At 40.6% G+C, this 22,781-nt stretch overlaps 1 protein-coding gene across 1 annotated transcript in view; it reads left to right on the forward strand.

The window, feature by feature from the left end:
• Nucleotides 1–21,354, forward strand: part of PIK3AP1 (phosphoinositide-3-kinase adaptor protein 1) — a 28,984-nt gene extending 7,630 nt beyond the window's left edge. Inside the window, exons 2-16 of the mRNA XM_005416513.2 lie at nt 3,274–3,422; nt 4,267–4,411; nt 5,907–6,049; nt 7,167–7,299; nt 7,980–8,176; nt 10,351–10,540; nt 13,347–13,442; nt 13,958–14,137; nt 14,901–14,963; nt 15,621–15,826; nt 17,418–17,490; nt 17,824–17,979; nt 19,716–19,786; nt 19,969–20,078; nt 20,471–21,354. Of these exons, the coding sequence (XP_005416570.1) occupies nt 3,348–3,422; nt 4,267–4,411; nt 5,907–6,049; nt 7,167–7,299; nt 7,980–8,176; nt 10,351–10,540; nt 13,347–13,442; nt 13,958–14,137; nt 14,901–14,963; nt 15,621–15,826; nt 17,418–17,490; nt 17,824–17,979; nt 19,716–19,786; nt 19,969–20,078; nt 20,471–20,525 (1,893 nt within the window). The 5' untranslated portion in view covers nt 3,274–3,347 and the 3' untranslated portion in view covers nt 20,526–21,354. The remainder of the gene's footprint in view (nt 1–3,273; nt 3,423–4,266; nt 4,412–5,906; nt 6,050–7,166; nt 7,300–7,979; nt 8,177–10,350; nt 10,541–13,346; nt 13,443–13,957; nt 14,138–14,900; nt 14,964–15,620; nt 15,827–17,417; nt 17,491–17,823; nt 17,980–19,715; nt 19,787–19,968; nt 20,079–20,470) is intronic.
• The last annotated feature ends 1,427 nt before the right edge of the window (nt 21,355–22,781 follow it).

A 22,781-nucleotide genomic window follows, 5' to 3' on the forward strand; every position in this document is an offset into this window, starting at 1 on the left:
GACCACATCTCCTCCCCTTGCTGCTATTCTCACAAGTGTTTTACAGACCGTCAAGTGAGGCCTGAGGGAGCCTTTGTTTGAAAGGGAGCAGAAAAGGAGAGCCTCTTATAACCATGAGTGTTGACCTACAGCACATGCTCATGGAGAAGCTGAATTCAGGTATTCACTTAACTTTAATAAGTCTTGCTCTCCTCCGTGGTGGCCTCTCTAGGCTGGCTGTAATTGCAATATTATAACTGCTGAGTCTGTGTATGCAAATGTGTTGTCATTACTCAAGTATCTTAGTGGGTGGGAAACCTGCTCTAACAACACTTTAGAGCATGGATATTATCAAGTGTAATGGGATGGTTTCCTCTTCCAGACCTTGCATGTTCATGAGTCAGTCACTAGCATATGACTGGAACTTCAAGATGAATCACAGGATCACCTCACTGCTGATGTGGGAATTTGGTACTTCACAATTTCAGTATTTTCTGAATGAAAAAAACAGATTAATTATTCATACCTGAAACTGAATGCCTGTTCCTTCAGCTTTTAATCCAATTACTGATTAACATTGCGTGCTTCTTCCTGTATTACCTAACAGCTCTGTGTTCACATGACCTCCAGGCAGTCAACTCTGTTACAAGAATGCAGAAGTGCAATGCCAGAACTTCTTAAAAGCTCTATTATTCTTTATTTGCTAGATGGTTTCTAGTATCAAATAACACTGTTAAGGCAGAGAGACTAGGGGGCTTGTTCTCTCCTTGCCACCCCTCTTATCCTTGCTTGCTGTGTATGTTGTAGCTGAGATCCATAGCTTTGGTTTGATTTTTCTCTGAAAAATCATGTTGGCCAAGTGAGGTAAAAAATAACACTAATGGTTCTGTGTTGGGTTGGGGATGAAGCCCTGAGGATCAGGATGCTGGCAAGTGTCCATTTGTGCATATGTTGCAGGAACATCAATGTCTTACTGTAGAGCAAGAGGGTCATCATTGGCTCTCTCATCTGCTGTGAACTTAGTGAACTCTTTCTGACTTAGTCATATTGGAAGTAACCAACAGAGAGTACAGAGACACTAATCTAGTAACAGTTGTCTCTTCTTCCCAAAAGGCATGGCATCTTGCTCTGCATATGCCAAACACCTGAATTGATAGCTATCATATAAAGGAAGCATGTGGGATCAGTGCTTTTTCTCCTCTATGCAACAGGGCAGCCTGGGCTCCCAGGTGGGAGTAGTCCATGTTTCTCTAAGAGAAGGATTCCCAAAATGTGTCTGGTTCTTGCAGCTGATGACTGTGAACAGTACCAATTGAAATACTGAGTTAAGGAATATAATGCCTCAGTTAATTTTCTAATACTTTGTACTAGTGTGAAAATCCCAAAGACCACCTTCAGTACAGCCTTCAGCCTTATGTCAAAGCAGTTGCTTAGCCAAATCTTCAGATTTGGTTCAGTATTAAAATCTGTTTGCTAAATTACATATACTGTTCTAAGTTTGTTTAAGAAATGTTGATCTTAGTGATCATGCCTTATTTAAGCTTCAGAGCTGCAAATTTTTGGCTCTCTTCTTTCTACAGCAAACATTAATGCAGCAATCTACTTGTACTCATGTGAGCAGGCATATATGCCATGTGGAGAGATTCACATACTTAGTTAAGTGTGTGCACACTGAAACTTGTGAAAAAAATTTCACCTGAATGGTTTGCTAAAGTTTTGTGGCTTAAAACTTGTCTCCTGAAAGCAAGATTGATTTCTTATAATTCCTAAAATCCCATTTAAATGAATTGAAAATACCTTTTAAAGAATTGTGTGACAAAACACTTCTAATATTCTAAGTTTAAGTCTTTGGTGGTAATAATAATTATGAAGATGTCTACATTAAAGTTTCTGACTGGCTTCTAGCTTTGAAACTAGGAATATCTGAACTCCTAATGGTGGCCCACTCTATAATTATTTTGACTCTCTTGATTTGTGGAAAATTGATGTACTTGAAGATTGGAGGATTCTGAGTGAAATCTGAATTCTTGGCAGCTTCACTGTATGGATGCCACAGGTTTGACAGCCCAGTTCATCACTTAGGTCTTTCCCATCAGGACTGAGCATTTTAAATAGAATATTTCTTACTAATATAAGAACAATGACAGTCCAAGTCTGAGGTTTTATCTGGTAAATAATTTGTACTACTCTTTATGGATTTGTTTTTTTACTAAATAGTAAATAACATGTAAATTCCAAATGTTGTCTTACATCCTTGATTGCTTCACAGGCTTACAAAGTTTGGGAAATTCTGACCACAGGGGATAATTTTAAGAAGTCATTATAGTCCTCTGACAAAGTGGAGTCAGTGACTTTTGCTTTGTGTTCTGGGAGATGAGGAGGGGGGAATGGTGTGAACCATGTGAATCAAGAAGTGGAAACTAGCTAAAAAAGTGTTCTGTACTAAGTAGCTACGTAATTGTCTTTGGTTTCATTTCTCTAGCTGAGAAAAGTATTTCCTGGCAGGGGTAGATAATTTTTTTCAGCCAGTGGTATCAATTCAGTTTGTTTGCACTTCTATCAATATCCATGCTGGTTTTGGGAAATGGGAGTGAGAACATTTTCTTGTATTGTAGGCTTACATCTGTTAATTCTGCTCTTGATTCTGTTTAGGTAAAGTGCTGTTACTTTTCAATGCAAAGGTTTCAATTTCACTCCTGTATAGATACTGGAGCTTATGGTGCTTGCCCAAGGAGCAGAACCCCTTCAGACTACTGCTTCATGTTTTATTTTTTGATGCAACAATCAAAGTTGGGGAGTTGGGGTAAGCAGCACTGAGAAAACTAAAGATGCTACTGAAATGACAAATATTGGTTTTCATGTTTTATTTTAGGAAAGTAAGACTAAAGGCTGCTGCCATTCTTACAGTATATCACAGTGCTGCTCGAGTCAGATGAGTTCAGATGCCAATCATTCTTATATTAGACATTCACATGCTGATTTTCCTGTTTAACATGAGGGGACTATCCAGCTCAGCAAAGAGTGCCACTGTTTGCTCTGTAAGCATATTCAGTGCTACTCTACTGATTTCATGTCTTTGTTAATTTCCTTCTCAAGTCCTCTTAAGGGAAAAAAAAAGAGGAAACTCTCTAGTTTCCCTTTCTTCAACTAGATCCCCTTTTCTGAGCATTACTTTGAGAGGAATAGCAAGTTTCATCCCACCACCTTCACAGCTGTTTTCCAGGATGGATGGGTGTGATAAGCATTTTCAGCAAAGGGGAGTGAGGCAACAGGACTCTCTATACTTTATTTTAGACTCAGGCTGTGACTCTGTGACTGATACAGAAACAGAAGACGAGAAGAATCCAGCTGACTCCCACAGACTTGCCATGAGTGAAGAACATGGATCATCCAGGAGCACTGGGGACTGTCCAGTGGTGCAGCCCAGCCGCATACAATGTGGGGTACTGTATGTCCACTCCTTGGGCTATGTTCTTCCTGTGAGCTGGTGCAGCCCATTAGGCTGCTTTGTAATGTTCAGCTTTACAGGCCTGCAAATTAGTCCTGAATTCTTCTGTCACCTTCCTGCTCAGCGCCCTGTCCTCCATGTCTCTTGTTTCGTGGGCTTGGCTCCCTAGGCCCAGGAACAGCTTGGTAACAGTTGATGCAGTGCTTAGTGCTGTCTAGGCTGTGCTGTCACTTAATGACTGTTCCATTAACATGGCTGCTTGACTTGGGTGCTGTGAGACAGGTTCACACTCTTCCCTTCCTCTGTTCTGCTGGCAAGTGGGGTAAGATGACTGTAATGAACTGATTAACTCCACAGTCAGTATCCAGTCTAATATGACAATTCTGATGCATGCCTTGCAAGTGACCCTGAAAAGCTTGGATCATGGCTTCTTGTCTGATAAACAGCACTTTTTAGAATAGCATCTCCTCAGATGGAAAGAGTCCGAGATTCCTCCTTTTGTTTCTGTTTAGAATGTGGCTGTGCTATTTAAGGGAAGAGGTGGATAGAGTTGAAAGTAAATAATTTTACAAATCTAGCCCTAATCAGTTTATAAATCTATCTAATAAATCTGGAGTTCTATCAGTTTAATGCTTATATCCATACTGGTGCAAGCTGTAGCAGAAGCCACCTGCCCAGTTAGTCTGTGACTGGAAGATGCTCCTGAAAACAATTCAAAACTGTGAAAATGATAGATGATAATTGATGTGTTAGTTGCAATGAGAACAAAATCCCTACAAAATTGACTTAACCAAGTGTTTTTGTTTTGAACCTCTGTGTTGTAATGCCTTTTGTTTTAGGTGCAGACAACAGTTTATATTATCATGAAATGTAAACTAGATGGTGGAATGAAAACTGAAGTTGAGTTTTCTCCAGAGAATGCATCCTCTGTGCGTGTGCTAGCTGAGATGGAGAATGAGTACACAATCTCTGTGAAGGCTCCAAGTAAGATGGACTGAGATTTATTTTTTTGCCCCCCTCTCCTTCCCTATTGCTTCCTTTCTATCTCAACCTGCCTGTCCTGAGAAGTGCCGGGGCATAAGGGTGAAGAGTGCAGTGCAGAAAAACTTGAGTCCAGAAAATCTTGAACTTGCATTCTCACCTGTGATACTTTTGATGAGGAACTGAGAGAGACTGCTGCTTGTGGACTCTGTTTTTCCCTCAGCAGCAGTAGGGTTGCAGGGTGGAAACACCTTGCTGGGAGTTCTGAGAACACATTGCAGCTTGTAGAGCACTTTGAACTTAGCTGTGTGTTATGACCACCACCATTATTAGCATTGGCAGGGCACCAAGAGAGAAGGGAAGTGCCAGTAAATAATTACATGACTATAATGGCATGTGTTTAATGTGTAGTGATCTCTGTGATCAGAGCTGAGACTATTTATTCTGGCTTTTAATTTAGATATGTTCTGTCACTCTAAATATTTACATTTACAAAAGTGAAGGTTGCCTAAACTTTAGGTTCACTGAACTTTAAGGGAATGATTTCAGAGCCTTAAGGATTGCTATTATTTCCCAGCATTATTTTATTTAATCTACCTTAGTCTGTCCTCTTGAAGAGCTATTCTGCCATTCTCTCTGAGAATAGAGCCTAATAGTCATTAAAACAACTACCATAAAGTCAGTGAAGTGAGTTGATTTTAAAGAAGGTGACCTCATGAACATATAAAGGCTTAATTTGATGTCTTAAGTCAAGTCTTACGATATAAACACTGACCTGGAAACTAACTTGTACTTTGAATTATAAACATGACCTTCACATTGATGGAGTGTAGAGTGTAAGCTCTGAAGTTTCTAACATTTCTAAGAGAAATAATTAATTCCTTTGTGTTATTAATGGTTTCACAAGTTCTTAACAGGGAAAGACTAACTTTAGTGGGATTCAAAATATCTGTGTTTCAAAGAGAAAGTTGAGACTTAAAAATGCATATTAAGCGAAACATCAAGAAGCTCCAAGGTGCAAGTAGAAGATAATCCTGTGCATGGGTAAAATTGCAAAGCTGGAATTCCTTTTAATGGATTTCATTCAGAGTCTAGTGAGGCTGACAGATTGCAAAATCTCTATGACTTTTCCGATTTCTTTTCTTCCTCAGCTCTTTGTATTTATGGTATGGCTTTATAGACAGTTCCAGAGAAGCCAGGGGTGGAGAGATGTGTGGCTTCCTAGTTCAAGGTGGAGTACTTTTAACATTAGTGGTCCAGTCTACTATTAGCAGAGTACCTAGCAGGTTATGTGCATTGACATAGCCATAAAGTACTTTCCTACCTAGTGTTCCAAGATCATGACTCTTCTCATGACTTTTCATGGGTTCAATATAGCAGAAACCGTTTTGGTAGCCATCTGGTGGTATATCCAAACTCCTCCTGTCCTCACAGTACATCATGCAAACTCATGCCTGTTGTTTGTGCTAATGGTTATTTTTCCTCTTTCTTTTCAAAGATTTAACCTCTGGGACAGTGACCCTGCAGATATATTCAGGGGACTTGATGGTGGGAGAAACAAGTGTCACTTACCATACTGACATGGAGGAAATCAGCAATCTGTTGGCTAATGCAGCCAACCCTGTACAGTTCATGTGCCAGGTAAGGACTTTAGCAATCAGCTACTTTGGAAACCAGCTCTTTCAGAGGCTAGACAAGCAGGCGTAAGCAAAAGTGTTTGCCATGAAGTAGCTCTTCTGAAATGAAGAAATGCAAGGTTATTTAGGGATTTTCACCTAACTCTCATATCCCCTTTCATTGAAAGCATGGCTGTTTTTTCTGTCTCTGGAGCACGTAGCTGGCTAAGGTGAGTCAGGTTTTTAAACTAAAAAAAAAAATGCGGTCAATCAACACCTACATTTAGACCTTGATGACTTCAAAGGGTTGGAATGACAGAACTTGATATAACAGAAAGTACCATAAAGAAATAAAACATTTTGGAATTTGTACCTAGGTGTTATTAAAAAAAATATATAAATAGTAGCAAAGATTCATATTAGCTGGAGGAAGAAGAGTAACAGAAAAGGATTTGCTGATTCTTAACACTTACTTTTTCAATACTCAGTTTTCCTATTCTGTCTTGCCCAGCTGGGGTACCTGAACCCTATTAGAGGGGTAAAGCTTGCACAAGGAAGTTTTCTGCTGTGTTGCCCTGTTGCCTCCCTGCATGTTCCTGATCTGCCATGCAGTGAAAGCCTACAGAGTAGCCTTGTTAGTCACCAATACACCTGGGGCAGGGGAGACTGTGTTTCCCTTGCTTTTTAGTTCAAGTTGTGTAGCAGTTGGTACTGGTTGATGCCTCTGCTTAGGGAGTATGCCTGCTTCCCAGTGGTAAAGAACCAGTCCAAAAACTGAACCCAGAGTGTGTACAATTCAAAATGGACTAGTGCATACTTAAAACAGGAGTGATATTTCATTGGAACATTTTCAGAAGTGCCAAGAAAGTAGGAAGCAAGTTTTCTGTGCTTCTGGTTACGTGAGTGACTTTCTCATTGTGCTCTGTCTTGTGGAATATACAGTTCTCATCTGTTGAACTTGATGATACTCTGTTTCTACACCAGGAAGTTATCCAAGTTCTTTGTTTGACCTGAACATTTCTACCTTTTGTATTTATACCTACTGTTTTCTGATTGTGTTAATAATAAAGACACCATATAAATCTCGCCTTAATTGAATCTCCAGATTCTACCAAACAAAAGTGCTTTCCATTTATCTGTAGGCCTTTAAAATTGTGCCATACAGCATAGAAGCCCTGGACAAGCTATTGACTGAGTCACTCAAGAAGAACATTCCTGCCAGTGGTCTACACCTGTTTGGAATTAACCAGCTGGAAGAAGAAGATATGACAGCGAGTAAGTTTAAAGACACTTGGTTTATAGATTTTCTTTGTATCAGTTGTTTTACCTTGAAGCACTTTAACACTGCAATGGGTGGTACCTGCACAGGCTGTCTCAAAAACCTTGGATCTCAGCCAGGAAGCTAAATTTTGATGATGTCTGTAGAAAGGGAATTGCCATTTGAGTCAGGTGATCCTTTTTTATTACATCTATCATTCTCACTTCCCTGCGCTGTGGCAGATGCTGCTATATTGACAGTTTCAAACCAGAGTGAAAAGATGGTGCTCCCCAAATGTCTCCCGGGTTTTCTGTGTTGTTCTTTTACCTCATGTCTTTTCTCTACTGCCCAGTCCTTTTCCCCAAACCCCATAACTCCTAAGATACACAGTGGGCACTGAGCAGTTGGGCTGGTATGCTGTCTTTTTGTAATGATGGTCTAAGAAGTCCTTGCAAATCTGTGATCCTACACACATTTAAGCTATTACAGTGCCATAATCCCCACTAAAGATTATAGGACTTAAGCCTGGAGATGCACAAGATAATTTGTGCAGCTGGCTTGATTTTAAAACCATATATATACTTCCAGGGATTTCACAGCTGTTTTGATCTGTGTGATTGCTGTGTTTGTTTCTCACCTACTGGCTCTGCTGCTACTAGAGAAAAACTTAGGTTCTAACGGGCTCCTGTTCTCACAGATCAGAGGGATGAGGAGTTGCCAACACTGCTTCACTTCTCTGCAAGATATGGGCTGAAGAACCTTACTGCCTTGCTGCTTACATGCCCTGGAGCACTGCAGGCTTACAGTGTAGCCAACAAGTATGGCCACTATCCAAACACCATCGCAGAAAAGCACGGCTTTAAGGATCTGCGCCAGTTCATTGATGAATATGTGGTAAGAGGAAGCTGAGCCATCTTTCTGCCTTGTCCCACACTGGGTGCAGGCTCTGGCACTGAGCTTGGCACTCAGTGTTACTTGAATAGGAGTGCTGGGGTGATAAAGTGTGTTGTTGTACACAGACATCCAGCTACACTGAAAGCTTTCAGGCTGGAGGGTTAGGTGTGTCTCTGGAGCCAGGGAAATTCCTGGGGCTTTTGCAAAGAGCAAGTAAGATGGAAGCAGAGACTGCCATGCTGGCTTCCATTCCTCCATCCATCTAATGAAGTTTCTGAGAGATGTGGTTGGTGCTTAGTGCATTCTTATAGTTCTGATCTTGGGAAAGAGCCCCTTCATCCAGCTTACTTTAGGGAGTAATATGGGAACAGAATATGTTTAGGAAGATATAATTTGAGGTGCTCTCTTATTAGTTTTAGTATGGGCAGGATTGCTTACTAGCTTATTCACAGCTGATCTGTGTAGTCTGCCTGTTCCACTTGATACCCGTTTCTCCCTGCATTGGTATAGCTGTCCAAACCCTATTTGTTCTATCAGGGATCCCAACTGACAGTTCATTTCTATTTGAGCTAACCCCACCCCCAGAAAACACACTCTGATTTTTCCAGATTATGACATGGACCTGACTCCAGCTGCACCAAGCAATTGTTTCTGTGCAGTACTTGGGTATGCTTAGGGTTTCTCCTTTCATTTCAGTTTGAGCTCTTTCTGGCCTGTATGCTTTAAAATAGCAAGGAGCTCCTTGACTCAGGTCATATTGACCACATTGAATTCTATTTGCCTTTGCTTTAGGTTGAAAAATTGTGTTTAATTGTTCTTAACATTGTCTGAGTGCTGGGTGATAGATCTGCGAGCTTTAGTATGGTTCTGCCAGGCAATTACTGTAATGTTTGAGCCCTATTTAGGAGGCATGGGTAGTTCTTGGACTTGGGCCTTGCTTCTTGACAATTATACGTTAGAGCTAAATAAAAGCCATTCCATATTCTGAGATCAGGAGGGCTGCAGAAACTGTAAATAGTGAGATCACAATCTTTGCGTTGGTGCAGGAAGTCCTTCCAACCTCTCATTGCAGTACTGTGCTCCTCCCATATTCTCTCCACCAGCACAGTGACAGAGCTGTGTTAAGAGCAGGTCTTCCTCACTGACCTGCTGGAGCTGTCAGTGCAGCACAGTACAAAGCACACAAATCATCTGCAATAGTGTGACTACCATCAGTAGTATGGATGTCTGAAAATCCTATTAAACCCCATTACTCACCTAATTTCCTCTCTGGCAAAGATTCCTCTGCACCTCTGTAAAGCATTGCATGAACTATTGGCCTGACACATTTTGACTGTGGAGGGAAGCATGTGTAGACAGCTTTGACACACTTGCCCTGTGGATTGAGGGCCCATGAGTCTGCATTTGTGAATGGAAGAATATCTTGTAGTGTTGCAACTATTAAGGTGGTGCTTGTGACATAATTGGAATTGGGAAGGAGGATGGGATGAAGCTTTACTTTCTTCTTCCTTGTGTTGTGATTTGGTGAAGCTCTGCCTTCCCCCCTGCTCTATGTTGCAAATGCAAAAGAAAGGATTCTGCTCTCCTGTGAATCAGAAGTTGCCTGTATTACATGAACTGCTGCCTGCTATGAGGTTTCCTGTTAATATCACAGAAAAGGGTCTGTGTACTCCCACTCTGGGTGTTACATGCTGCTGCTAATGCCAAGAAACTGAAACTGAGTCTACATCAAAGCTAAAACTTCGCTATTTTGCAGGTGCTCTGCATGTGATAAGCTTTCTCCCTTATGGTTAGCTATGCATGCCCCAAAATAGCCTTTGACAAACATTTGTATTTTTAGAATGAGCTGTGCTTATGTTCTGGGAGTTTGCAGACATTGGGTAGGACATGAAATTGGTGGGGTGAGAGGCTGCAATGGCTACTCAGAATGTGTCAGCAGCCCTTGTTTCACCTTTGTTACCTGTTAATACAATATAGATCTCAAAAGTTTGACCCAGCAGCTGTAGTGTGGATTTAAGTCACTTGAGAAGCCTTAATCTTTGGGAATGAGCTGTCTTCAGAGGTTTTTTTAATCACTGATGACAAAGTGAGATATCTTTTGCTTTGCTTTTATTCTCTAAATTCTTTATTTAAAAGACACTTTAATTTTTTTTCTTGCTCTCCTTCCTCTCCAGGAAACTGCAGATATGCTAAAGAGTCACATTAAGGAAGAGCTGATGCAAGGCGAGGAGGATGAGTCTGTTTATGAGTCCATGGCTCATCTGTCCACTGATCTGTTAATGAAATGTTCCTTGAATCCAGGCTCCGATGAAGAGCTTTATGAATCCATGGCTGGATTTGTCCCGAGTGCCCCAGAAGATCTTTGTATGTATATTCATAGAGTTACAGAATCATGGGAAGGTTTGGGTTGGAAGGTACCTGTAAAGCTCACCTAGTCCAAGCCCTCTGCAATGGGCAGAGATGTGTTTAGATCAGATTGCTCAGACCTGTCTGTCTCACACAGAGGAGTTCTTCAGCTATAACTTTTCTGCTCTCACCACAAGGAAACTATGCTGCAGTTCCATCATTATCTGACTGACAAAATTGCTCTATACCTTTTCTTAATTGATAATGTATAAGATCAAGAGCTGTTTCTTCAGTGTTTCAAGGACTCCCTGAACAAATAAATTAACATATGGAAATGAGACTAAATTTTCTACCATGTCCTGTTTTTTCCTCCTGAGGACTGCTACCTAGGAACTGACACTGACAGAAAAGAAAACTATGTCAGATGTGATTTTACTGACAACTGGGAAACTGAAAAACAAGAGCTGAGATTCTAGTGCAACAGCTTGAGAGCAAAAGAAAGTGAACATCTAGAAATATGTATACCGAAAAGATTATAAGTGAAAAATCATTATTCTAATCTGATTGGTTTATTGCTAAAAATAAAGAGCTCATTCTGATAAATATGCATATGTTTAACTTTTTCATTATTGCATTAATATTCAGTGGGGCCAATTGAAAATACCAAATCAAGTACCTCTGTTAAGCAATTGTAAATTTGCTGTTCTTACTCACCTGCCTGTTTGGTCCGACTTAATCCCACTGATCTATTATATGATTCCCATAATGAGCAGAAAATTTAGCTTCTTATATTTTAAATACCTCCTTAAGGTACTTAAGGACTTCTAGTGTTTCTGCAGTTTTTAAGTGTGCTGCCTCAGGGGAAAAGCTTTCTTTTTGAAACACTTGTCCTTATGGGCTATATTGGTCCTGGACTGTTTTCTCCTCTTTTAGATTAAATGATACGATAAAACACATTTTTCTTGTTTATGAAGCCCAGAAGACTGTGTTGGTTCTTTCCTTGAAATCATAAACTCTTTTCTGCTAAGTGTTGTTGGCCACTGCAGGGATAGTTTTGCTACCAAAACCAGGGTTATTCTGCCTTCAGGTGGAGATAAGGAGTAAATCAGGTTGGACTTGAAAGGAACAAAGCTTCTCTTGTTTGCAGTAATGAGTGAGAGTTTCTAGATGCTTGGTAGGTCTGCCTGTAATCAGTGCACCACTGAATAGGACTGATTGACAAAGCCTGTGGAGGGTTAAAAAACAAGCTCAACACTACTAAGCCAAATTCCCCTTCTTCCAGGCCTGAAATGCCCAGATCTCCCAGAAACTACGCATGGAATTTTCTTGAAAATTGAGCTCCTTGTAATTTAGCACTTCTGAACTGGACTCTGAAAGACTCTTTCCTGCTTCTTCTGGAGTTCTAGTGTGTTGCTTCTGCACACAAAGCTCTGCTGCCTTCCATTCAGGAGTCTTTTATTGAAATTCTGTGTTCCTTACCTGGTCTGTTAGTCTTTGCCTGAAGAATATTAACAGCTTGTCTGAACAGTGCTTATAATCTACCTGTATCATAACAGATAAGTTTAAATTGGTGCAATTATCAGCACTTGGATTGATTCTCTCAAAGTGAAAGTGTTTCAATATAATTTAGAATACCCGCACACAGGCAAACTCTCACTGAAATTAATGTGAGTGCTGGCTGGTTTAGAGTGGCCATCACAAATAAAGGATTTAAGCATTTGTACTGACTTGAGGGTTTGTGAGGATGGCTCACTAGGGAATCATAACTAACTTCTCTTGAAGTACTTTTTCTAGGAATTACCTGTATGTGAGCAGATATGGCTGTGGTGTAGAGGATAATACCTGGGCTATTTTAGGTGTAGCCATACTGTGGCACTGTGCCCCTTCATTGTGATCAAGGTGTGTTTCCACCGCAGTTTTTCAGAGACTGATCAAAGGAAGATTAGATACCACAGGATCAATTTTTCTGGTAAAAACTTGTTTGAGAATAAGGTAACAGGGAACTGAAGCCATTGTAATGAGTTAAAAGTATTTCATATTCTCACATGTAACCCAAACTATCTAGTTTACATAGTAGTAGATCTATGACATAGAAATAGATACATCTCAAAAATTCACTTATATCAATAAGCCTCAGCAATCCATTTATATCACTGTTGTTTTTAATATCATTAGGAACATGGTTACCTAACATTTTATTTTAGTTTTAAGATTAGTATTAGTGTTATGATGAGGTTCACCTTTTTCTTTAAAATCAGAATTCTTTGTCAAAACACTGAATTAACAAAGTATCTTATTGTTTGCTGTCAGTCCTTTCTCAATACTGAATTATCATCTAACCCTGTAAACACTTTCCAGATCCAAGTCATTAACTCAGCTAACTGTTTTGACTTTATTCAATAAATAAAACAAACATTATCTTATGTGTCATGGGAAAATTGCCTTTAATGTCTTGTTTTTCCAAGCCACATGGTTTCCTCTCTGGGGCACTGTCCAGAGGTCAAAACTTTCACCTGGCTAACACACGCTCAAGAACAGCCAAAACTCAATGCCTGCTTGAAGCCTTGACAGAACTTCTCAATAGCATTGTTAGTGACTTTCAAGTGCAGGCATCAGGCAGCTGGAAAAAATTTGTGCAGAGTGGACTGAACATAGCAACTTAGAAGCCTTTTTCAAGGAAAATGTCTGGACATTTGCCCAGCTTCTTTGATTGTCACCACAAAGTAAAGGTCCAGTTTATTATGTCATATTACATCGTTCCATGTATTGAAGGATATAATTAACAGGTTCATCTTTCTGTTTGGTTTTTTTTTTTTTCTCTCAGATGTAGAGATGCTTCAATCCAAACCAGACACTCCAGTTGCTGGAGATGAAGTTTCTATAACTACAAAAGACTCAATGCTCCGCAAGTTTTTAGAAGGTGAGACCTATTTTGAGGAAAGGATGGCAGTAGCACAGTTCAACCAATTAAACAGAACCTGAGAGTTCTTCATGAACTCTTAGGGATAGAAGATAGCCCACATAGTTTGTTTTTTTCAGACAAAGGACTAATTCTTTATAGTACTTTATGGACCATCACACATAGCTTTTGGAAACCATTGGTCTGTTTGATTTGTTCACTATTGAAGTATGTTAATTAACTGAAATTAATTAAACTAACTGTTCCTCAAATTCTTACAGAGAGTTAGGAGATTTTTCACTATTTCTTTAAAGAAATGGTACAGGCATAGTGGCAGTTGCATGCTACTAGATGTTAATGACTTGATAAAGTCCTGTCATGAAGGTCTTTGGTACATCTAAGGCACTGCAAAACTGGGTGGCTTTGGCTCTGAAATGGCCAGCTTGGTAAGAATGTGGTACATAATGCATCTGGAGGGACCCAGTGTTCAGTGAAGTGGCCAGGTTGTTACTCTTACAAACTCTGCTTCATTGTAGGTGGTAGCATGGATGTGCCAGATTCTGAGGAAGGAGGTCATGAGCAGTATGGTGAAGATGTGTACTACTCAGTGGAACAAGACCCTTTTCCACAGGAAATGGCTAACAGACCTCCAGTTCCTGTTCCAAGACCAGAATCTAGCTCTCCACAACCAGACAATGAGCTGTACATCTCCAAAAGTGGGTTTGTTACCAGTGGCAGTGTAGACCAGTAAACTGCAGAATGGCATTGACGTGGGCTCCAGTTGCCAAATAAATGCCAGGATCCCTGGATTATTTGACTCTGGAGTTAGGTTACCTTTGGGATCCAATTCCATATCTGTTTTTTTCGTTTTTTGCCTACTCTGAAAATGTGGGGATGTTATATCCCAAGATCTTGGCCTAAGCTTGCTCTTCCTGAAAGCGGTAGCATGACAGATTACTCCCAAATGATATAAACAAATCCAACTAAGTAGGAAAGATCCTGATTTTATAAGGACACAATTAAGCTAATAAATTGATACATTGCTGATTTGTAATGCTATCATTGATTCAACTGCATTTGTATAGGACATGATTTTTTACCTCAGTACTTCCCTCTGAGGTGGGTTTTTATTGAAATTGAAGAAGATTGTTCCTCCTAGTTCATTAGGCAGCTTTGGAAAACTTGGTCATATATCATGAACATTCTAACAAGAACCACAATGACATGTGAGAGAGTAATTTCAGTGACTTCTTCCTGCTGTGACAGGACTAAGGAGAAATCATGTCCAGATTTCTCTTAGAGGTGGCTGAGCTAAATTCTTTGAGGTCAATAGAAAGGGAATTCTGCCATACAAATCTTTGTTTTCTTCAATGGACTTAGAAGGGTGACAGAAGCTGTAATGCAGTGCAGAATTGTGTATGCTTGCCATATTCATCCTTGCTATTTCTGTCTTCATTCTAAAGAATGTTTCTTTTTCAGTTTTTGCACAGAAGGCTCAAAGACCTGAGAATCTTTATGTCCCTAGAGGAAGGGTTAAGAAAGGTAAGGCAGAAGTTCACCCTGAAAATCCTTTCAGTAATCCAAAAGCAGATCTGTTATGGTAGCTTCATTTGTGTGAAATATGACAGAATAGACTGTTTTGCAAAGCTCTGGGGATAACAGTCCTCTATGAATGACCCAATCTTTTTGACCATTTGTGACACTGGAAACTTTTATGAGTGCAGAGTGTGAGGGAAGCACATCTCATGTCTTGGGAACTCTTCTTTATGTTACAAATGAGTTAGAAAATGCCAGCATCAGTGGAATGAGTTTTCAGTTTCTGGGCTTAAACTACACAGATTACCTAGATAGAATCTAGCTTTATGACTGCTAAGGTAAAAGCTCTGTTCTGTGAATTGCTGAGGAAGCAGCGTGCTTTAAGGAATATGTTTTGTGCTCTTCACTTAAATTATGTTTTTAAGAGCAGAGCTTATCCCTGGAATATATTTGTGTACGAGGCTACCTCTCAGCTGGGCTTTTAGAACTGACAGATAGTAGGATGGCCTAAGAAGAAAACACTTCTTAGGAAACACTCAGTCTGTAATACTTTTTTTTCCTCTTTTTTTCTTTTTTTAAAATTTCTGCTGGATCAAGGGTACTTGCTCTCTTTGTATTCAGGGAGGAAGTTTAATAATATTTTTGCTGGTGTTCTCTCCTCAGAGACAATAGTCAGGCCTGTAAGGGACCTGTCTCAATCAAGTATATATGATCCATTTGCTGGAATGAAAACCCCAGGTCAGCGGCAGCTGATTACATTACAGGAGCAAGTGAAAATGGGCATCCTCACTGTGGATGAAGCTGTACTTCATTTTAAGGAGTGGCAACTGAACCAGAAAAAGAGATCAGAATCATTCCGCTTCCAGCAGGTACAGACTTATGCTACTGTTTAAGAAATACAGCTGTCTGTCTAGGTATATATCACAAACTTCTCAGCATGGGTACATTTTTTCCCTGGTTGGAGCAGAAGGACTGCTAACGTAGTCCCCCCAGCTAGCAGAGTTCTCTCCTGCCATGGGGAGCCTTTTCCCAGTAAGCAGCAAGCAGTTTTACAGATCTGTTTGTCTTGAGTAATAGCATCAGTTTTTGAAGATCTATATACAGGGAATTGGATCCAATCCAGTTGGCTAAATTACCTTTCTAGAGGTCACCTAGCACCTACCTGCTGGCAGGGGACATCTGTGATGAACATTTAACTTGTTGGCTCTCATGCATTTTAGATCAGTGAAGACTCTGTGTCCTAGATGATGTATTGGCTGTAAAGCCCTAGATGATCTGATTTCTCCAACTGTTTGTTGATGGCTACAGGACTGTTCTTTGCAGCTGGGCAAGGTCTAGCAATAGTCATTAGTAAAAGCAGAGTGTTTGTGTGCCTTAACAGAAAGAGGGAGTCAGTTGGCAGCAATGACATAATGACTGGTGGAACTATCAGTTATAGTTTAAAATGTTCATTCTCAAGTTAGAGTTTGGCTCCCTCTTTAAAACCAGTGCCTGCTTTTGGAGCCTTTTGTTCATGCTGTGGCAGTCTAGTCTCCAGTGAATGACATTGTTTTGGAAGTTGTCAGCAAAGGCAAAGCTTTTCTCCTCCTGATTCTCACTTGGAAAGGTCCTCTCTACCTAGAAACAGTCAGAGGAGTCCCTTCTTCTACCAGAGAAGAACACAGTGCTACTTAAATAAATTGATGTTGAAGAGATGAAGTGACATGCTCTGTGCCCCATGCCATGAGCAGCTTTCAAAGTCTCTGCTCTGAATTTTGCTTCATGGTACAGCAGTTGCTTCCTCTGCTTTTCAGGGGTTTCCTCCTCTCAGATCTGTACATATTTCCCTGCTGAAAGAAGTTGTCTTTTTTCTCCCTACCTTTTTGTACTGTAAGGTGTAATATGCTGCCACACAATGGTGAAGAGTCTTTGCTCCCAGTTACATTTCTTCCTCCCAGTTACATTTCTTCATTGGGGATATCCTGAATTCTGAGTTGTACCTTACACTGTGGGATGCATGGCAGCCCTTTCTGTCCCTGCAGTCAGAATAATCTGTTCATTGGTACAGAAAGAACACAGCAGTTACTTGGTCATGGGTCTTGTTTCTGTGCCAATGTCACAGTGCAAACAGAAAATACAGAGAGTTCTAAACCCAATTTGCTGCTTATGTGCAACTGCTTTGTATGTGAACTTGACCTTAACATACATAATGAACATCAGAAAAAAAACTTGGCTTCTGAAAGGCAAACATGGGTTTCTGAAAGGATTATTAAAACCTGTTGACATGGTTTGGACTTCAGCCAGGTCCAGCAAGCTTTGTTACAGCTTCACTGCAAAGCAAGTTTAGCTAAAATATAATGACATTATATATATATATATATCTGTAGCAAAGTTAGCTAAAATATAATACTGGTTTTGTCAGAAAGCTGCTCATGTTTCTTTATCCAAAGCCCTGAAAAGAATATCTTGTGATGTTTTTAGGAAAATCTGAAACGTCTACGAGACAGCATAACCAGGAGACAAATGGAGAAGCAAAAAAAAGACAAAAGTGCAGGTAACAGTCTTTGATTCTGATATTCTCTGGTACTGAAGCAGCTAACAATATTAACAAGCTCTTCAGGCAGATATGTGTCCATGTGTATTGTGGTTCTGTGATATTTTAATATGCACATCCATGTGCCAGTTGTAAAAAACTTAAGGAAACTGCTTTTCTCATTTTCACAGCCAAGAAAAGGATGTCCTTATCTGTAGAGTGCATCTTGATTCATTCATGCACAGTTTTGATTGTCCTTATGCAATTGTGTTTAACTCTGTCCTTAAGTACAAAACTGTCTCTTGGAGGCTATAATTGCATAGACCTTTCTGAGCTATTAATTTTCCCTTCCAGATTTGGAAATTACAGTACCCATTCGACATTCTCATAATACTTTGGGGAAACCAGAATGTGGAATATATGAATACACCCCCAGGAAAAACCTTTTTCCACCAAGAAGGGAGTTAAAACGAGGAGACTGGAAAACAGAAAGCACATCCAGCACAACAAGTAAGCAACCTCTGAGCATCACCATCCCTACAGGAAAGCTGGATGGAACACACTTCCCAAGCTTGACCCTGGGGTCAACCCAGGGAACAGAACTTATGTTCCTGAATCCCAGCACTGACAATGCCACCCCAAACCTTGCCTCAGGCCAGCTGTTCTCAAAACTGTAAAAGCAATTCCTGGTGTGCATCAAGTGGTTTGGGCATCTTTTGTTTGCATCTCTGCAGGAGGAGAACCTGAAAGCTGAGCAAAAGATTCTCTTGAGCCCTTCTGAGGGGAGGCATGCCACCTGTTTTCAGTTCTTAAAAGTAGATGGCAGCTGCTGCCTTATTGGAAAGGATGCTCCCATGCTGTGACTGCCAGCAGGCTGTGTGCTCTTCTGGCCTGAAAGGCTGGAAGCCAGTCTCTATATGTTGTTTCTTCAATTGTTTTACATAAAGGACAGCATTTTTCATTGGTAACTGTGGGACCTCTTGAGTGGTTGGGCAGTCTGCACATTTTTATTATCTTTGCTTTTCATTACATTTAATTTGTGCAAATTAAATCCCTGCGTTCTTACTCTAATTGCAGACTGAGCAATTGTTGCAGAAATCATTTAGGATCAGTGGGGTCCTTTGAAAGGAAACCTGACTTCCTGTTAGGTTACCACCTTTGTGACTCTTGGCAAGGTGCAGCTGGCATACATCCAGAATAGGTGCCAGAGGCAGCTGCCTGAGCCAGTAACTTGCCTACAAGCACATGTGAGAGAAGCAAGTCTGCAGAGCTCGCTCTATGCAGCCTGGTGCTCTTTCTCACGGGGTGATGCTGAGAATGGACCTTAGCACAGGATTTAGCACTCTAAAGTGCTGCTGTTTGTACCAGCTGATGAGACTTACCAAAGCTTGCAGGGAGGGACGGCATCTTAGGAGGAAACCTCTCTAGCCACCATTTCAGTGTACATGTTTCTGAACATTAGTGTCCCCATATTTCACAGCCCTATAGAATGTTATCTATTTAGTACTGAAGCCAGCCATAGCAGTATAGAGTATGTTCGTGACTTGCTGTCACCTTTGGAATTGGCATGACTGATTGAAAAAACAATCCCTGCTCTGAGTCCATGACAGTTTAATGGGTTTGCATAGATGGATGCTGAAGGTTGTCTGAACAAACGTGTTTTTAGCTTGGAAATAGACTAGGAAACATTTCTGTGATGATTGAGGATTGTTGTAAGAGGGGGTAGTAAACAATTATTTATTTGGAACAATAACTTCTTAAGCAGTCACTCCAGGAATGAATATGTGACAGTGCTGAGAGCCATCTATCTTCAAGCAGTTGTTAAAGATATGGGGACTGATAATTTAAATGTATGTAAGTGTTGGGTGTGTAACCCTTGTGAAAATATTTGCCTGACTTTCCAGATGATATTAGCATTGGATCTTTTCATATTATATGATATGATAGATATAAAGAATAGATTGTGGTTGTGAGTATTTGACCAAAAGACTGGATAAAGAAAGTTAAGGTAGAAATCTTCTAAAAAGAAAGCATAATTGAATGGCTTGGTCCTGTGGTTTGTGTTGTATGAAATGCTGTTGTTTGGATCCCAAATATATGAAAAAAACAGTGAAAATAAATTAATCTAAACAAGCATTAATTATATTTGCAAGAATTAAGCATGAGGTTAGAAAGAGCCCAGAGTTAGGGATTTGCAGTTAAATCCCCAGGGTTTATTAATGAGTTTTTTCTCTTGCTTCCTCCAGGTAGTGCAAGTAACCGCTCTAGCACTCGAAGTATACTGAGTGTCAGCAGTGGGATGGAAGGGGACACTGAGGTAAGCTCTCACCTCTGCTGTGTACTGCTCTGCTGTCCTTAAGTACATGCCTTTGTTTTCATGCTGAAAAAAGAGCTCAGAGCTGGCATTGCATTTAGAGAAATGCCAAAATGTAGCCACTTTTGTGAGGATACCAAGAACCAGATTCTGCTGTTCTGTAAACACTTCTCTTCATTTTGTAGGACAGTGAAGTCCCAGAAACAGCAAGGAGCCGCAGCCCAGTTCTTCACCAAGTAGAGAGGCTTCCTTTCCCAGAAAGGCCTCCCAGAGTGCCTCCTCGAGGTGCAAGCAGGTAAAACTAAAATGCAGCTCAAAATGTGTGCTTTCAGTTAATCCTTATGGAAGCCTTGGACAAAAAGTAAGGCAGTTAGCAAAGGCAGAAAGTGAGTATGTTTTTGAGAAAGCTACCAAACTCTCAAAATTTTACTCCAACCAACCATTATAGCATCTCTCTCCAGTAATAGTAGAATTACTGCAGCTGAAGAACAGAAGAAATAGCTTGGACAGGAACAATGCTCTGGCAGCTTGGCATCTGCTCTGTTGCTCAATCAGCCTGTTTTTCTTCTTGTATGACTACTGAATGTACAGTATGCTTACATATGATGTTATTGCATGCAATGTGTTGTTCCAGAACTCTGTTTTCTACTACTTTTTCATACATTTTCATTATCTGTCTTTTTATAGGCCTGTAAGCTGTGAAGGCTTTTATCCTCCACCTGTGCCCCCAAGAGGTCGCTGAATCTCTCAACATCTGTGGAATATGAGATTTTTTTTGTTTATATAGGTGTTTGTACAGATTTTTTTGGGCTGTGTTAAATTATTTATAAGTGGGACCCAAATGATTTCATCCCCTTCGTCCTCCCTGAAGCTCTGGTGACTTTTCCCATTATTTTCACTGGGACCTTTTGGCATTTTATAACTTTTTTTTAGTTGGAAGAATTTTGGTGCTTTGGGGCTTCAAGAAAAGGTATCATCATTGGGAAGAACATTGATGTATATCTTGGGAGCCCTGCATCAACATGAAGATCCCATCTGATCAAGAAAGCACATGTGTCCTTTTAGGAACTAAATCCTGATAAGCATTGTTACCAAACCTCTCAATACAGTCTACAGGGCTTGACTGGAAAACATGCTTAAAAAGTAAAGAAAATAAGATGTTTGAAAAATGCTCATTACATCAGGAGCGGGTGAATGTACTACTGCTTGGCATAACATTTTGGATACAATTATACTGACCTTTCAGAAGGTGTAGCATCCCCCTTTAGCAATCATTAAACCATGGGGGGATGAGAAATTGTCTTCAAGAATGTATTTTGCATACAGCCTTGAAAATGCCTTTCCTTTTCCTGTTCACTTCCTGAAGAGGACAGACAAGGTGTTGTGTGTGCTGTATTTATCATGAAAATTCCCAAGACAGCTGGTAAGGGACCTTCTGTATCACAAACCAACTGAACTTAAACCTTTTTCATGCAGGGTACAGATATGGTGTTACAAAATCACATGATGGAGCTCTCAAATTAGAGAAGGACTTGGTGGCAGTGCTGTGTTCTATGTCTTTTACATGTGGTCATTATGCCGCAATATGAAGGCATTCCACTTCATACTCTGGAACAGTAGTGAGTCTCCAGTTATCAGTGCACACCCCTCACAAATACCAGCCATATTTTAGCTGGCTGCAGAGGGAACAGACAGCCTGGGAGCTGGACTCTGCTTGCTCTACTGTCCCTTTCTACCAATGTGAATCTGCAGGAGCTATGTCCAGCCTTTTTTCTACCTGAGGGCTTAAAAACTTAAGGAGACTTCCTGGTTTGGTTCTCTTCCAGACCTTGAAATTGTCAGTGCATATCCCAGCCCTTGGGGGACAATTTAAGGCTCTGGTTGTGTGGGAGTGACACAGATGGGAATCTGCAAGATAACATTCAGGACAGAGAATTAAACATCATTACATACTTGGTTTTCAGGGATGAAAGAGGGGGAACGGCTTGAAAAACAGACAGACAGATACATCTGTATTAGATGATCCCTCGGGTAGAGGCAGGACATGTAGAGCTTCTGTCTGATCATGTCAGCTCCCCTTCATTGGCAGGAGAGCAGGTGACAGAGTTGCAGTTCCTCTCTTTTGCAGGGTGGCAAACCCAATGTGTGAAGCTGCAGAAGTGACAACAACTGTGACTTGACCAGCACTGAATGAATACCATCTATGCATTAGACTCATAGGATTTGGGTGACTCCAAATGCAGCTCATAAATCCTCTCCTTTTGATGGCAGAGGGATGCAGGTGCTGTGCTGCATACGCAGCATAACAGAGAGGTGTCCTTTCTGTTTTGTTCTTTTTTTAAATTTTATTTTTTAAAGGAACCTCAGTGCTGTCTCCAGTAACTGCCACTAGAGACTGTCAGTGAGTTTGCTTTTGTTCACTGTAGCCAGGGGAATGGTGAGGTGAGAGCTGCCCTCCTGCGCTTTTCTTGGAATGAAACAAGGTTTCCAGCTCAGGTACAACATAAAGTAGAATTGTAGGATGTGGGTAAAACTGTAATAAGGCAGGAAAGGAAGAGCAAATTATATGTGTGTCGTGCAGATTTTCTTTCAGCGCTGTTGGACTGAAGCAGCCCTGGGATCCATCTTTCCAAGCTAATTTTTAATACTGCATCCCTTCCATGTTATAGCCAAATGTCCTCTATGGGAGGGATTTATCTGAGGATTTGACTTTGCAGAATCCTAAGACCATGGCTGTGAACGGGATATTATCGTTTGTGCTGTGGAGAGATGGTTATATCTGAATTACTGAAAGTAGCTCCTAAGTAGGCTTTCAGTCCCTCTCCCATTTGAAGCTGAGATACTTCATTACTCTGGCCTGACCCATCACATAAAGCCAGGTGCTGGTGGGGCTCTGGGAGAGGTGAGCTGGGAAAAGGAGAGCTGAGCCATACTATAAATGCATTCTGTTCAGGCCCCTTCTGCACTCCTTAAGGGAGGGAAACTGAAGATGCAGCTG

Source organism: Geospiza fortis, unplaced genomic scaffold, assembly GCF_000277835.1.
Source record: "Geospiza fortis unplaced genomic scaffold, GeoFor_1.0 scaffold130, whole genome shotgun sequence".
Lineage (NCBI taxonomy): Eukaryota > Metazoa > Chordata > Aves > Passeriformes > Thraupidae > Geospiza > Geospiza fortis.